The following is a 15,815-nucleotide window of genomic DNA, read 5'->3' as shown; positions in this document are numbered from 1 at the left end:
TCCGGCCGCGGGGCTGCTGCGGGAGCGGGGGCGGATCGGGGGAAGGGGCGCGGGGCCGGGCCGGGGGCAGCGCCCGGCGGGCGGAGAGGCGCTGCCCGGGGCTTCCCCGGTCGCGGCAAGGCCGAAGAAAGCTTCGGAGGCTGACGCCAAAACGGCTCTGAAACTACTTCGTTTGTTTATTTATTTATTTATTTATTTATTTATTATTTATTTATTCGCCCTGAAATACCGTCTCGGCAGCCCGAGGGCTGTTTGCTCTCTGCTCGGCCATTTAAAACCTGGAGACCCGCAGTTGCTCGCTGGGGAGCGCGGCGCTGCCCGGTGCCGCTCGCTCAGGCGGGGCCGGGCCCAGGGTGCTGCTTCTTCCTTTCTTTCCCCCCATCTATACGTGAGGAAAATAGCTTTCGTGCTTGTGGGGTAATTACTCGCCAGCCAGTGTTTATACAGCCCTTAGAGCAGCCACAGGGGTCTGCATTAAGGAACTGTCCTCGTCCTACAGCAGCGAATACTGAGAAGTTGCTTGTGAGGTTGGTCACTCTTGGAAGATGGAAAACCTCTTTGGGCAGAAACAAACCAGCACCTCAGTCCCGTTTCCTACTGCTTAGTGTCTGGAGCTTAAATAGCATCCCTTCTCTGAAGGGCTGAGTAAAACGGTGCTGCAGAACGGGCCGGCTGACGGAGCCCTTCCTGCTGGCCTGAACGTCAGCAGGAGCGTGTTGCGGCTGGAGACGCCGTACTGTGCGGGGTGCTCCTGGCAGCGGGGAGCAGCGCTGCGCCCTCTGCCTCGCGTGGGTGGGCTCTGGTGGAAACAGCTGCGGGGAACTGAGCACTGGGCACATCGATGGGGCTTTTAACGAACCTGGCTCGTGTAAACCCTAACTGAAATTGCATCTAGATTCCGTGGGTTTAATTCCTGGCACAGTATGTCCTTACAGACTCAGATTTGCTCACAGTTTTCTGATTGGTTCTGATTTTTTTGTTGGTTTTGATTTATTTTGTTTATTTGGTTTTCTTTTCCAAGCCTGATTCAGGTGTCAAGTGGTATGTGATCATTTTGTGTTTTTCTATGCCAGTCCCCGTGCTGCTGTTACTGAAGTTCACATTAGCCTGTGGTTGCTTTTGTATCTGTCCCAAACCTGTATGTGTCTCTTCGTTAACGTCAGGTAATACAACGCTCCCTTTCAGTAACTTGTGAATTGTTATCTTCATTAGATCTCCGCTGTGAGACGGCCTATGAATATTCCAGTCCCTGGGTTTGCAATTTGTGATGATGAATTCAATAAGCCACTTGCTTGCTTTGCATTGAAGTCCTCTATTTAAATTAGTTAGAATTAATTTTCCATGTTCTTTTGTTGTTGTGGCTTTTATTTTGATACCATTGATAATCATATTGGGCCTGAAGGTAATGTGCTACCTGCATGTAGATACGGGGAGGGGGCTGATTGATTTTCTTTTGATTATGAGGGGTTTTGATGTTCTTCCTCATCTGCTTCCTTGATCTGGTCTCTGTTAAATGAGGTGCTTTGTGCAGACGTAATTGAATGCAGGACAGCAGCCAGGAGCTGCAGAAACCTAACCCTGGCTCTGTCTGTGACTTACCATTTCTGCTGTGGCCTTGGGCAAATCACTTACCCTCTCTGTGTGTCTGTGCTTGTCGGGGTACAGGACATGGTTCCCGTTAAGGCCCTTGGAGACTGGGGGTTCAGGAGCTCCCAGCCCGTTTCGAGGATGCTGCGCCCTGTGACAGCCCCGCTGCTGCACCTTTGCTGTTCGGCAGCCTTCCCGAACTGTTCTGTGACTCACGGTGGTGCGCTCCGTGCTGTGGTTTTTTCTCAGGTGTTCTTATAAAAATTAGAAACATATGTTTGATCTGGCAGTAGAGTTGGACAGCTTGGGCAAGTTCACAGGTGCCTTTGTTTATAGAAAGGTGTGCAGCGATGCGCAGGGAGATGTAAGGAAGAAGTGGAGGAAGGATAAGCACTGCAATCTCCAGCCCCGCAGCAGGAAGTGACCCGTATTTTTTACTATTAAAAATGCCTGTTGGGTTCAATGCGGGAGGGTAACACCCAGAAAAATAACTCTATTTAAACTTCCAAAAAGTCTTCTGTGCCAAACAATACGGCTCATGTATGCACTAAAATATTTCTGCTTTTGTTAAATCTAAACCATGTTGTTCTATACCGTGAACCTTGAGAGGAAATTAACGCTCTCTAGAAAATGCAGGTTGAAACCCCTCCAGAGTACACTTAAAGCTACAGCTTGAACAAAGGTTACGAACTTTTCTATTATCTGCAAAGATAACTTGTCTTGACTTGGACTTTAAGAGAAGGAAAGTCTGTATATCTGTTAATGAAAAATCCCAATGCAGATAATGGGTAAAATTATTATTTCGTCTCTGTAAGTGCCCCACCTTCAACCACCCTTGCTTAGCCTCGACAGCTCAGACTGTAGGCTGGGGATCTCTCTGCTATGCTTGTTTTCTGTTACGCTGTCGGTAAGTGCCTAGTCAGCTTCTTCCTTCTGCAGAGTCCTGTTGGCTCCTGGTGATAATTTACGTTCGTTTTCATACATAGCTGCCTACAAAAATTTTAACATTGCTATGTTAGTGAGTACACAATGACCACTAGTTTAATTCCAGTTCTTCCTGGACGAGGAAGGTTGGGTTTTGTTTCTTTGGTTGTTTTGTTGTAGTAGTTGGTTTTTGTTTTTCTTAAATGAGGCAATGAGGTGCTTTTCTTTAGCTGGTGCAGTTGTGCAGAACTGAGATGAGAAGCACTAGTACATTAGGAGTGGAGGCATTTGGAGAGTGGTGGCCCCCATATTTTCCTTTTCTTCTGATCTTGCATGCTTTTTTTTCTTTTTTTTTTTTTCTTTTCTGTTCTTTTTTTCTGCCAAGGTTGGTCTTGGACACCTGTCAGCAGTACAAAACTGCACTTCCTCTTTGCAGTCAGCTCTCTCCAAAGGGTTTCAGGGCTTTGATGCCTCAGCTGTTTGTGCAGAACTTCAGGATGTTCCTTGTAGAAATGGTCACTTCCCTTCAACCAAATTTGAAAATAATAACTTTGTAGAAAAACGGATTTCACAGATGCTGGTGGTACCCCTGTGTTAGAATGTTACCCTGGTGTTTGCCTCCTGCTGGGGCAGGTTATCTGTGTCCTCACGGCCTCCAAGGGGAACTGGAGTTCATTCTTTGTAAAAGAAAGATCTGCGGATATTACAAGGCTGGCCGGTTGCAATGCCAATAAAAAAATCTCTAGGAGCTGGAAGTGGCCCAGTTCAGTAAGTCCTTGATCCTTGCAGCTGAAAATGCATGACCAAGACGCATTTTTGGAAACACCTACTTAATGAGTGGCTGCCCTTGGCACGTCTCTGGAGGCTGGTGCATACTTTTCCTGTTGCAGGGTAAGTGGGAAGAGGTCCCGCAGCCGTCTCCGCCTACTGTGCCGAAGCACTGCTCGTGGCAGGGCGGTCTTAGTCGAGTACATGCATTTTGCCAAAGCGGTTTATTTACACAGTGGGAAATATCAATAAAAGTTTGCTCATAACTTTATTTCCCAACATCCTTGTTCAGCACAGACATGGCACTTATACACACGTGTGTACAGGATTTGGGGCTGGATGAAGAACGGAAGATAGAACCAAGCTGACTCAAATGAGAGCTGCTGCTTACAAGACAGGTTTCCCGAGATTTTCTTGCATTGCAGCGATAGCCTGAGTCCCTGAAAGGGCTATCTGAATCTTTTTGGTTCTGCTGCATGGTGGAGGCCATCTCGGCCTGTTGGGCGTGAAGTGTTCTGGTGAGCTGGGGTTTGTGATGTAGATGCACTGCTTCACCACAGGTGTTTCACCCTTAGCCATGTCTAATCACTTGAATTTTAACCTTTTAGATGGGAAGTCTGAGTCACCTCGCGTTAATCATGTGTTGGCATTGCTCAACTCCGGCAGGTTTCAAGGTGGGAACTTTCCCCAAGGTCACAGTGCAATGAAGGAAGGCGTGTGGCAGCTCTCATGGGCAAGCAAACCTCTGCTGATGTCCTGCACTCCGAGGCGTTCCCGTTGGAGGAGTGTGGCTGCGCGCTGCCCTGTTTGCACAGTGTGAGCATTCAGCAGCTTTGTTTTCCTGGAGCGGCGCTGAGAAGCGGGGTGTGCCTGTTAGCCGGGTGCTCAGGACCTAGTTGGCCATGGTGCCTGGGCAGTCTGTTTGATGTACCAAGCACCGAGCCCGGCTGCTTCTGGTAGCTGTTGGGAGCACCCAGGCTGACATCAAGGGGTATCCACCATATATGATGTATTCTGTATAACAGGAATTATAAACTAGGTTTTTTCCCTAATGCAACGTTTACTTGGTTGACCTTGAGGAGTTGAGGCTTCAGCTTCAGCATTCCAGGTGCATTTGAGAAACCCCAAGTGAACTGAGTCTTAGGTAACGTTTCTGGGGTTTGAGCTGTCAGCTTTTCGTGAGCTCGTCTCTTTCACCTCTATCTTGAGTGTGTCATAATGTATGCGGTTAAGATAAAGGTAGTTAAGATATATGAAACCTTAGAGGGGGAGTCGTCTGCTGGGCCTCCTGCTTACAGACAAGGAAGCAGTGGTTGGGGTGTGAAGGTCGGCACAGTCCCGCGAGCAGTGACCGCGCGATGGTGGAGTTCAGGATCCTGATAGGAAGGAGCAAGGCAAGTCCACAGTCCTGGACTTCAGGAGAGCGTACTTTGCCTGTGCAGGGATCTGCTTGGACGAGTTCCGTGGGGCACGGCCTTGGAGAGAAGAGAGCTGGTTGATTTTCAGGGATCCCGTCCTCCAGGTGCAGGAGTGGTCTATCGCGGTGAGCAGGACGTCAGGCAGGGGTGGCAGGGGATGTGCACAGGTGAACAAGGAGTTCCTGACAAAATTCGGCCATGGTACTTGATGGGGACTGTCTCAGATGAACAAGACCATGCCTCCTGTCACAGCTGAATTAAAATAGTTATTTAAACAACTGAGGTTGCCCTTGTCCAAGGTATTTCCAGAGCTGGGGCTATACCACAGTCATGGTACACTGTAAGGGTGCATAAAAAAGTTGGTGTGTTTCAGAACAAGTGACCAATAGGAATCATTCCTCTTATATAGATAATTGGGAGGTGTGCAATTATTTTGAAGTAGTCACTCAGTGAAGTAAGCCTAGCTGTTACGTGTGAGGTGGCTACATAAATTGGGGAGCTTAAAGCACGCCCGTCACATGGCAATCTCACTGGTGCTTACGCGGGCTTCAGTCGTGAAGAGGGAGGGTTCATTCCTTGGCCCATTTTGCTCCGTGCTCTTTTGCGTAAAGACTTTTTTTTTAATTCTTATTCATAAATATTAGGTAGAAGGTGTGGTTTGTTCAGAAGATACTTGTCTGCCTGTCCAAACGCTTGTTACCACTAACATTTCATATCTGTTCCGTGCAGCTTGTGACCTATCTCATATTTTGGAAGCAGATCTGGTTTTATTATTTGCCCGTTACCTTGCGGAAGCTCTTCTTACAGGTAGATGAGTTGATTTATATATTTTTAATGAAGGCCGATACTCTATTAAAGCATTTGGCCGGGATCACTGAGGTGAGAAGAGAAATGCAATATCCCGCCATTAAGGGACTTCAGTGCTGACTGCTGCTTCGTGAGGATTGAATAGCGGGCAAGAACAGCCGAAGCATTCGGCAAACCCGTGTTACCAGTGCGATGCTTATCAGGCCGGGAGACGGCCTTGCAGCGTCCCGAGGTGTAACAGTCCTTTCAGAGGTCCTGTAACGCTCACCGGCAGCAATGTCTCTGTTTGCACAAGGTGGAGGAAGGTTAGGTGGCAACCACAGGAATTTCACTTTAAAAAAAAAGCAATTACTGTTCTGTTTCCTCCCTGGTACTTAAAGAACCCCTCTGAGAACATGTTAGATGTCCCGTCTAGCCCCTGTTGTGCGGACTAGGTGTCAAGAAACTCGGCCCTTCCCTGTTTTCCCGGCTGTCACAGTGAGCGCAGCGCGCAGCACCCATGGCCCCGCTCGAGGGCCGCCTGGCTGCGGGGCGGCTGCTGGGGGACACCGGGGGCACCGCCGGGCACCCGGCTGCTGGTGGCGTGGGCCCTGGCTGCAGAAACAGGCCCTGTGCAACTCGTCTTATCGGGGCTGGCGGACCCCGCCTGGAGTCGCTGGTGCGTGCCACCACACTGGCGTTCCCAGCTAGCACCGCGGGCCGCCTCTGTTTATATTTTAGGTATTTCCATTTAGCTGTGCGTCTGTAATAGAAAACAGATGCAGTGGTTTTTCTGTTGTGGTTGTTTTTTGACATCTCATCTAACCCTTGGCATGATTAATTAGTCAATTAATCAGTTGAGTAAAGGTTAATAGACTAAAGGCTGAATCGCTTTATATGGCAGGGATCTGAACGTTGGGGTTTTCTGGGATTGAAAACATAATCCCTGACTCATTTCTTCATAATTTCTTCCGTCTGGGCAGACTCTCGGTGAGAAGAAAACCTAAGTGTCTGTAAAACCCAGAGCAGGCTCCTGGGCAGCAGGCCTGCCCCTGCCCTGCCTGCAGAGCCACAGCATCGCTGGACAGGGGCAGGATTGTCTGCATCCCTTCTGGGAGAGAAACAGCTGGAGCCCTTGCCAGGCGGGAGGTGAGGCCGGTTGCTGGCCTGCAGCCTCGTCTCCAGCAGCGGCTGGCGGGTGCCTGCAGCAGGCACGGCCGGAGGTGGCGGCGCGACGGCCCCGCAGCGCAGCGTGGCCCGCGGTGGTGCCGAGCCCCGCGTTGTGGCACGGCAGGGCAAGCCGTTTCTGCGGCTGCCGGGGCACGGTCGGTGTTGGGGCAGGTAGTGCTGCTGCCCGTGCGGCAGGCTGGGAGGCGGCACAAGCCCTGCCTCGCTGGGAGTGCTGGTGGCGGCAGGGTTTTCCCCGGCCGCAGAGGAGGCAGCCTGGCTGACTGGCAGAAACGCTGCCGCTTGTCACTGGAGAGCTGGCGTACGGCCCAGTGAAACCACCTTTGTAGTGCAGGCGGCATGTCTTTTACGTCCAGGCAGTTGCACCAGCGCCTTGCTCCGCGCGGGCACGCCCTCCTCCCCAGCTGGCGCGTTTTGTTCCCCAGCTCGCAGAAATACGAACTGCTGAGCTGCTTCTGTCCACGGCCCCCCTCAGTGCTGGGATTGCTCCCTCCTGGGTGCGGCGTGGGGGGATTTCCCGGTCCACGTGCCTCCACTCTGTAACGCGGGGAACAATACTGTAATAAAAAAAGCCACCTGAGCATGCAACAGAACTAGCATTCGTGTAAAAAACACCTGCAGAAATGCTGTGGCTCAGTTTTCCAGTGCACTGCAGACAGGATGGGCTGTGGTGACTCTGAAAGAAATGGCTTCTGCGCACACACTCTGCTTTTCCGAGTGCGCAGAGCCGCTGCCTGCGGCCGAGGCCCGTGTGTCGCTCACCTGTTGGTGGCACCACCACGGGTGCTCGCGTGCCTGCCCGTCCTCCTCCTCCTCCTCGCCGCTGGGCCCGCGGGGGCGGCGATGCCGATGGTGGTGGTGCTTGGCCTCAGCAGCGCGGAGGCGATGGAGCTGGCGGCTGGTCACGGGCTGTGCCAGCTCCCCCCGGACCAGAGAGCAGCCCGCTGCCGGGGAACACCTGAGCACCTCTGTTCTGCTCCGGTTTTGTCGGTGCAGTGAGCGGAAGGGTGGCTGAGTTGTGTCGCTCACACTGTGCTCTCCACTCTGCCGAAAGCTTGGCCTACTGATTGTTAGCAGAGCTCCCCAGTGGTTAACACCCCTCTGGCCAAACCCAGCTTCTCCGAGTAGTGCTGGCTGGTGGCAGTGAGCGGGTGCCGTGCCCGGGAGTACCTCTGTGCGGCGTGGTACTGCATGCAGTGCTGTGGGTAAGAAAAAAGCTTAGCTGTACAGCACACGGCACTCTGCTGCCTCACACCTACTTGCCAACACAATTTTATGTTGTATTTCAATATTCCCCAAGTGCTTCCATGGTAACTACTGCCAGGACTGTTTTCGGGAGTCTGTAACGATTTACTGGACCCATTTAGAGGCACAGCCAAGTAGAGGTCAGTGATAAATTCCGAAATTTAGTTTCAAGAAATATTTAGTTAGGTCGGCTTCCTTTTTTCTTTACTGAAAAGGCCACTCCGTGTTCTTGAGTCCTGTTTGTGGGTTGTTTGCCTTCACAACTGACACTGCGTGGCACCGTGCAGAGCTTGGGTCTGCCCTGCCCTGCCTGCTCCGAGCCTGCCCAGCACGCGGGGCGGTGAGGGACGGGGCGCGGGCAGGGCAGCGGGGCTGGGGGCGAAGCTCCTGCAAACCTCGGGGCCGACCACGCCTGCTCCGGTAGCGAAGTGCTGTTTGAAGCTTACCAGACGTGGGACGCAGTGAGGCGCTCAGACTGGTGATGTGTTTGGCTTTTATGATGGGTCTTCAACTGCGTCGTGACCAGGTCTGGTTTGAGAAATGTGGGTTAACCACGCTAGAGAAGAGACCCAGGTAAGTCGCGTGAGCCCCAGAGAATAATATTTGGCTCATTGTTCAGAGCCAGGCTTTGGAAACTGTGGCTGTTGAGGGAAATGCTTGCCTGAAGTTGTCACGTGCATTTCTCTCTCAACAGAGGGAAAACTTACTATTTTCTGAGAGAATTTGAGCTTGAAACCCTGCATCTCGGATGAGTTGCCTAACTCCAAGGCTATGGAGGAAAACAAGCAATACTTCCACCAAAATTTCAGGTTCCACACCTTGTATATCGGTGACTAGCTGTCATAGTCCCAGCTACTTACATCGGTGAGCAGACTCTAACAGCTTGAGCGGTCTTGGAAGAAGCTGTATTAATCCGCACTAAATCAAACTGTGCGTTCATCCGATACCTGCTAGTTTTGTTTGATTTGTAAGCTGGCAGTCCTGAAACATTAGCTTGTGTGCCAGGAGAGCACGATGGTACCGAGCGTGGCATGTGCTGGGCTTCCAGCCCACGCTCATGTCATCCGAGCAGCATATTAAGTGCTCATTTAATATTTATCTCTCTCATAAGAGATATTAAGGAGGGAGGCCGTTCAGCTTTGCAAAAATGGAAGGTAGCGTGGGTGCCGGCAGGGTTTGGTGTCAGCCCCGGAGCTTGCTGTTCGCTGGTTTTGTCGACAACAGCACGTGGGTAGGGTGGCGCTGGCCTTGCCTCCTGAGGCCGGGCTCTTGCGTTAGCGGCCCGGTCTGCCCCTTGCCTCTGTGGGGCGGGAGGCTGTCGGGGCAGCTGAGTGGGGCTGCTGCCCGCAGGACGGCGATGTCCCCGTGGTGGGGAGGGCCCAGTGATGGCCTGAGAGGTGCACAGCGTGCAGGCACAGCTGGAGGGGGCACGGGCACCCGGAGAGGGCACGGGCACGGCTGAGCTGGAGGCCGGCGCTCCTCCCAAGCATCAGGGCTGAGCCAAAACGGGGCTGCTGGGGCCAGTGCTGCGGGTGGTTAAGTGAGGCTGGCTGGGGCTGAGGGGCTTCCTGGTGCACACAGGGCCCTGCCAGAAGCCCCCGGGGCGATGGAGCCCCTTCCTCTCCTCGGGGCTTTTAATTTCCTACAGCTTTCACTGTGCTAGCACAGGCAGATCAGAACCTATTCCGAAGTGGTGGTCTTCAGAGACGAGCGCAAGTGGAGCTTCGGTACAAAGAGTTTGGGAATTGCCTGGCTGGGAATGAGCAGAGCACACTCATCAGAACAATCTAAACTGTTGTAACGATTGGTAATTAAAATGCCAGGACAGCCAGCAGAGCGATAGGCTGGCCAGGCGGAGATGGAAACCACCTAGGAGTTGTGCGGGTGGTTGTTTGTGTGGGACTGGAGGGGTGGAGTTGCACACCAGTAGATGGTTTCTGGATTTAGCTTACAGCCAGTTAACTGGATGCTGTCCCCTGCAGCAAGCAGCTGAAGCTGCAGGAGTTGTCTTGGTGATCTAAAAACGCTGAAGGAGGCTGCAGCTCCTGCAGCTCCTCCTCACCCCTGCATGCAGGTCAGTGGCGTGGCCCCTGGGAGTCGGGTGTTCGAGGGCTTGCTCATCTCCGTGTCCCATTAACGACGTCCTGCGTCATGACTGTAGGGTGTTCCTTGGTCTGCCGTGTGAGTGTGTCTAATTACATACAGCACAACGGTAATGAGGGACTTGCTGTGAACATAACTGCCGCGTGACTTCGGTCCGTACTTGCAAACCAAGCCTGTGCTCTAAGCTCTTCCAGGGAAACCGGTTTCAAACGTGGGTTTTGCTGGCCGGTATTGACAGAGTGAAATTATGGGGACATGGTTTCCTGTACTTGCTACGATAGCTCCGCTCCTGAACCTTTGCAAAATGTTTGCAGGGCGCTAGCGGCATGAGCTCGGAAAGGGATTCGGAGACCACCTTCGATGAGGATTCCCAGCCTAACGATGAGGTGGTGCCCTACAGCGACGACGACACGGAGGATGAGCTGGACAGCCGGCAGCCTGGTGTCGAATCAGAACAAACCCAAACCAACAGAGGCACTGAGGAGAGCCGAGAGACGCTGAGAAAAGGTACTGTTAGGTTAGAAACTTGCTTTGGGTGGCAAATGATCCTCAGTACAGATGCTGAGCTGTGTGTGGATCAATTTGCTTTTTGTGGCTTATTTGTCGGATAGGATTTGGAATGGCTTATCCAAATGTCTGAAGGAGTGATTGGTAGCTGTTCATTTTAACAAATACCAGTATGAAAATCAACTTAATTCCAGTCGACAGCCAGAGTTCTGTGCCACTGCCTGTTGCATACAACTACTGATCTGCCCGGTGACCTCGTGTTAATTATGGCAGGTGCTAGATGTATGTAACCCGTGGTCTGAGAACTGCTTGAACAGAACTTCGGTTAACTTGCCTTCCCCATCACCTGGAAATCTGAACCAGTATAAGCCATTTTTTTCTGTTTAGTGGGTTGGTTTCCATACATTTCTAAATGATAAGGGCCCTTACTGTGGAGATGGATGGTTTGTTAGGAAATCCTTCAGAACCTTTTTCCCAAGGAAAACTGTATGTCGAGTCAAACTCTAAATGACAAAAACTGAAGGTGACAGGAGATAAGGTTGGTTGGTTGTTCTGTAAGTGGTTTTGTCAGCTTGTGGTCCAAAACATCAGAAGGCTGCTGCTGACATCACTTGTTTAGTTTTGTTAGATTTGCTGCGTAGTGTAATTTATATTCCTAAGGTCTCAAGCAAGCAAGCAAAATTGATGGTTGAAGAAATAAAATGAGTGCTTCAGGTTTTTGCTTACGATTGCAAAAGAAATCATTGCACGATTTGGTGATAGGAATTCATTTTTTTCAAAGGATGAGTGAATCTTTCTATTTTAAAAAAGACTGAGAAATCCTGTTTTGGGTGCTGAGTGCTTCGCAGGTGTTAGCAAAAGCAAACTGGAAGAGGGGAAAGAAGAGAATTTAACCTGACTAAATGTTCCTCTAAGTTTGCAATTTCTCATAGAACTTCCAAATTGTTATTTTACTTCTTCCTTGCTGAGATTATATTTTAATTGTTAGTAAAGACAAATAAGCTGGACATTTCTTGAAAACCCTTTCTTAGACACTTTAATAAGAAAAGCAGGTACCAGTCTTGTTTCAATTGAAAGTACCTAACAAATATGGCATTTGAAAGAAAGGGAAGGCAGATTGGCTTCCTCATGTTTACAGCAATCAGATGTTGACCCATTTTCACCTTGCCTCTTCCAGACTGCAGCTGGCAAGTTAAAGCAAATGATCAACACTTCCATGAGCAGCCCCAGTTTAAGAGAACAATACTTCTGTGCTTCAAAAAAAGCAAATATGCGGTAAGTTTTCTTTATCTCAACTATGTGATTACAGTACTTGTCAGGGTGAACGCTTTCTTAATGTCAATAAGATCTTTCCAACCATTTTTGACTCATCTAAAAACCACAATTAACACTTCCTTAGGATTTCTATCAAAGGTAGTGAAATATAATTGACTTTGGCTTTATGAATGGAAAAACAAAGTATCAAGAGACTTGCTTAAGATGAGATAGAGAATTAGAAGCCAGGTGTCCTCAGTCCAAATTCTGAGTTTTATCTGCTCAACTATGGCTGTTGCAAACATCCAGAAAGATGTCACCTTTCGTACAAGAAGTCTTCATGTAGCGTTAAGCAGTATCCCAATAAGCTAGACTGAGGCAGTCTTAAAAGTAGACATTTGGGAATGTTCAGTCATTTAAACAGCGTCATTCCAAATCCACCTGATTATGATCAAGGCAACGTTTTTAAAAAAATAATCTCAATTATCAAGACAAAAGGCTCACTATTTTTTTTCTATCCTAATTTTTTAACTTTGCAAAGTACATAAGCTTTTGTGCTAGTATGTGGTGCTGGTTGTGAGTGACAGAGGATTGGACTTGGTGGTTGTGTGTGGACTGTCTGGCTTTATCTGTGATGCATTGGCCTGTGTGGTTTCCTTGTGTCTGCTGTGGTATCTGCCTTGTAGATGTGAGGCAGTTTGGGTTATTTCATGCATGGTTATGAACATTTAATAGTAAAACTTCTACAGTTGGAGCCATTATTAAATGGAAGTCCTTTCTGCTTCAGCTAGGTAGGGACTGCCACTTATCAAGTTAACCTCTGCTGGGTCTCACATTGTCCCTCCTGAACAAGTCTGATTAAAAGCCTTTTGTGTCTGGATGCATTGTTTGTGGTTTGACATCTGAGACCAATTGTATCCCTAATAGTGATACTGTGTATGTAGCAAATAAAATTGACATGCATCAGAGAGAAGACTGCATAGGACAAGGAGAGCACTGAAGTGCCCCCTGTCCTCCCCCTTCTCCGTGCCCATCTGGCAGTGCCATGTGCACTGTGTCACTCACCTGGGCCAGGCTGTCTCCTTTCCACGTGGTGACTCTGTGATGCTCTGTAGTCCTTGCTGTAGCTAGGGTGGAAGTGTGAGGTGCTTTTTGGGGTGTGTTAATGTCAGTGCAGCAGACCTTTTTGTCTGGTTTCATAAAGACAGTGACCCATGGGAAACTGTTGATGAGAGGTAAAGCTCTAACAAAGTTTATAGGAAAGTTTTCACTAGTAAAATGCTTTACTAAAAATATGAACTGCACATTTGTAAAGTAAGAAGAATCTGGTGTTGTGAATGACATTTGGTTTCTTCAACAGGGAAATGCGATTAAGACATACAAGTACAACCCCATCACCTTTTTACCGCTGAATCTGTTTGAACAGTTTAAAAGAGCAGCCAACTTCTATTTCCTGGTCCTTCTCATTTTGCAGGTAAGGCATAGTTTATAGAGAATACTAACTGTAAAGTGAGTTTGAGGTGCTAATCTACTGAGCTGAATACTACTTATGAAACCGTTCATTGCTATCCTGTTAGGAAATTGCAGGTTGCTGCGTAAGGGACTGTAACTGAACTGTTATTGAAACTAAGCACATCTTAACAGAAATCTGGATCAGCCTACCCTAGCTTTGTATTAGCTAAGATGAGCTTGTTGCAGAGTTTATGAAATTTTTGAGGACAGGGTGTTTCTTTTGGCTATTATTCTGTGAAATATGATGGCCTTCAAGTCCCATTCATGAACCAGAAGCGCCAACAGAAAATATGAGCAATTACAGTTGTTAAAGACAAAACAGCACTGAGGTACAGCAGCACAGTCAAAATCTCCCCCAGAGATTTTTTCATCTTCACAACCTGCCTTAAAATTCTCTCTCTGATGTGTTGGTTTTCCTTTTTGTGTTTTAACTGTCCCGGTCCTTAATGTCTCTGAATTGAGTTTGATAGCAATCCTGTAATGAGCTGATTCTCTTTGTCTCTGACAGGCGATTCCTCAAATATCTACCCTGTCATGGTATACAACGCTGGTGCCCTTACTCTTGGTCCTGGGAATAACTGCAGTCAAAGACCTAGTGGATGACATAGTAAGCAACATGTTTTGTTAATAAAAGCAAAAGAAAACAGTGTTGTTCTTCAGCTGTGATATGCAGTGGGGAGTACATTCTCTGCTCCTGGTTTTCAGGCCCGTCACAGGATGGACAACGAGGTTAATAACAGAACATGTGAAGTCATCAGGGATGGAAGGTTTGTGCTGTTCACTTCTTAACTTAGTAAGTAAAGTTTGTTGCTTTGGTACAAAGCTTCATCACAGATTGTAAACCACAGATGACAGGGAAAGTTCAGCTTTTTGTTCTCTACCGTTCCATACATCTGTGCGAAAACCTAATTGGAAACAGAAGAGAATTGCCCGAAGGAGTCATTTAAACTTAGTTCTGTGGCAGTAAATCTGTGCTAAGAGCAACTTACTTGGAGAGTTGGACAGAAATTCATATATGGGTGAACAGGAAAGAGCAGAGGTAGGTTCTCTTCTGAGTTTTAGATTCCCAGCTAAACTGCAGTTTCCAAAACAACAACAACAACAAAAAAATCTTACCAAGATGTAATGTTTTCATACTAAGGAAAGTTTAATATTTCAAGATTTATAGATTGTATACTGTTCTAAATTAAATAGTAATAATCATTAAACTATCTTGATATTAGGTTCAAAAACACAAAATGGAAAGATATTAAAGTTGGTGATATCATTCGTCTGAAGAAAAATACTTTCGTTCCTGTAAGTGCCTTAGATATGTTTGTTTTATGTTTCTACAGAATTCTGTACAAATCTTGACTTGGATTTATTTGCTGCTTATTTATTTGTTTCACTAGGCTGATATTTTGCTGCTATCCAGCTCAGAACCAAACAGTCTCTGCTATGTAGAGACAGCTGAACTAGATGGGTAAGGTTCTACTTAAGGATTTCTTAGATTTATTTTTGGCTTCCTGGTAAAAGAGCAATAAGTGTTTATTTCAGAAGTAAGCTAATGTAATTTAATACAGTTATTGTCAGGGTAAGGGTGCAATTAATTGTTTTGTCGTAGTCTTCATGGATAAGGCCAGCCCCTAAGTCCCTATGCCAAGAAGCAATGGTGAAATGAATGGCAAGCAACTGGTAGTATATGATGGTCCAATTGGGGACCATCTGTACAAATTGACCCCGACAGACTTGAGAAGATACATCTGAGGGTGGTAAGAGCTGGCTGACATCATTCTAAGCCACTGTCAATCATCTTCAAAAGATCACAGAGATCCAGGGAAGTCCAGAGGCTTCGAACGCAGCAAGTATCACACCCTTCTACTAAAAAGAGCCAAAATGACATCAAGAAAACTACAGACTAGTCTGCCTCACCTCAGTCCCTGGAAAAACTGTGGAGCAAGCCCTCATGGAAGCCGTGTCCAGGTACACGAAGGACAAGAATTTGACTGGGGAAAGCCAACAAGGATTAACATTGTGCTTGACCAAACTGGCTATTGCTTTGTGTATTGAAATACCTTGCTCTTTGGATATGGAGTCCATTCCATAGCAGAGGATGCCATTTACCTTGATTTTATGAAAATATTTGATATGATGTCCCACAAAAACAAAACAAAAAAAAACAAACAAAAAAACCCTGGGAGTTCTTGTGGACAGCAAGGAAGACAGCGGTGCACCTTTGCAGCAGTGGGAAGCTGTGTCCTGGGCTTCTTCAGGCCCACTATAGCCAGCAGATCAAGAGTTGTTCCATGCTACCTGGCACTTGTTAGGCCACACCTGGAAAGCTGTGTCCAGTTTTCGATCCCCACAGTTCAAGGAACATTAAAATCTGGTGAGGGTCCATTGGAGCGTCAAGATAGTTGAAGCATTGGAGTACCTGGTACACTAAGAAAAGGTGCAGGAGCCGGATTTATTTGGCCTGGAGAAGTGAAGGGTAATTTAATCACGGTCTTGCGATATCTCATGGTTACAGCAAAGATGCTCTGT

At 48.1% G+C, this 15,815-nt stretch overlaps 1 protein-coding gene across 1 annotated transcript in view; it reads left to right on the top strand.

Moving 5' to 3' along the window:
- The window catches only part of ATP8B1 (ATPase phospholipid transporting 8B1), a gene marked incomplete at its 3' end in the record, with an annotated part of 32,334 nt that overhangs the window by 346 nt on the left and 16,173 nt on the right, over window positions 1–15,815 (top strand). The window contains exons 2-8 of the mRNA XM_080572537.1: window positions 10,334–10,526; window positions 11,704–11,801; window positions 13,141–13,254; window positions 13,801–13,899; window positions 13,998–14,059; window positions 14,516–14,588; window positions 14,684–14,754. Of these exons, the coding sequence (XP_080428663.1) occupies window positions 10,346–10,526; window positions 11,704–11,801; window positions 13,141–13,254; window positions 13,801–13,899; window positions 13,998–14,059; window positions 14,516–14,588; window positions 14,684–14,754 (698 nt within the window). The 5' untranslated portion in view covers window positions 10,334–10,345. The remainder of the gene's footprint in view (window positions 1–10,333; window positions 10,527–11,703; window positions 11,802–13,140; window positions 13,255–13,800; window positions 13,900–13,997; window positions 14,060–14,515; window positions 14,589–14,683; window positions 14,755–15,815) is intronic.

The sequence above is a fragment of the Anser brachyrhynchus genome (assembly GCF_964034855.1).
Source record: "Anser brachyrhynchus genome assembly, chromosome: W".
Lineage (NCBI taxonomy): Eukaryota > Metazoa > Chordata > Aves > Anseriformes > Anatidae > Anser > Anser brachyrhynchus.
The sequence above is the reverse complement of the archived record's forward strand: the minus strand, read 5'-3'. Positions and strand labels throughout refer to the sequence as shown.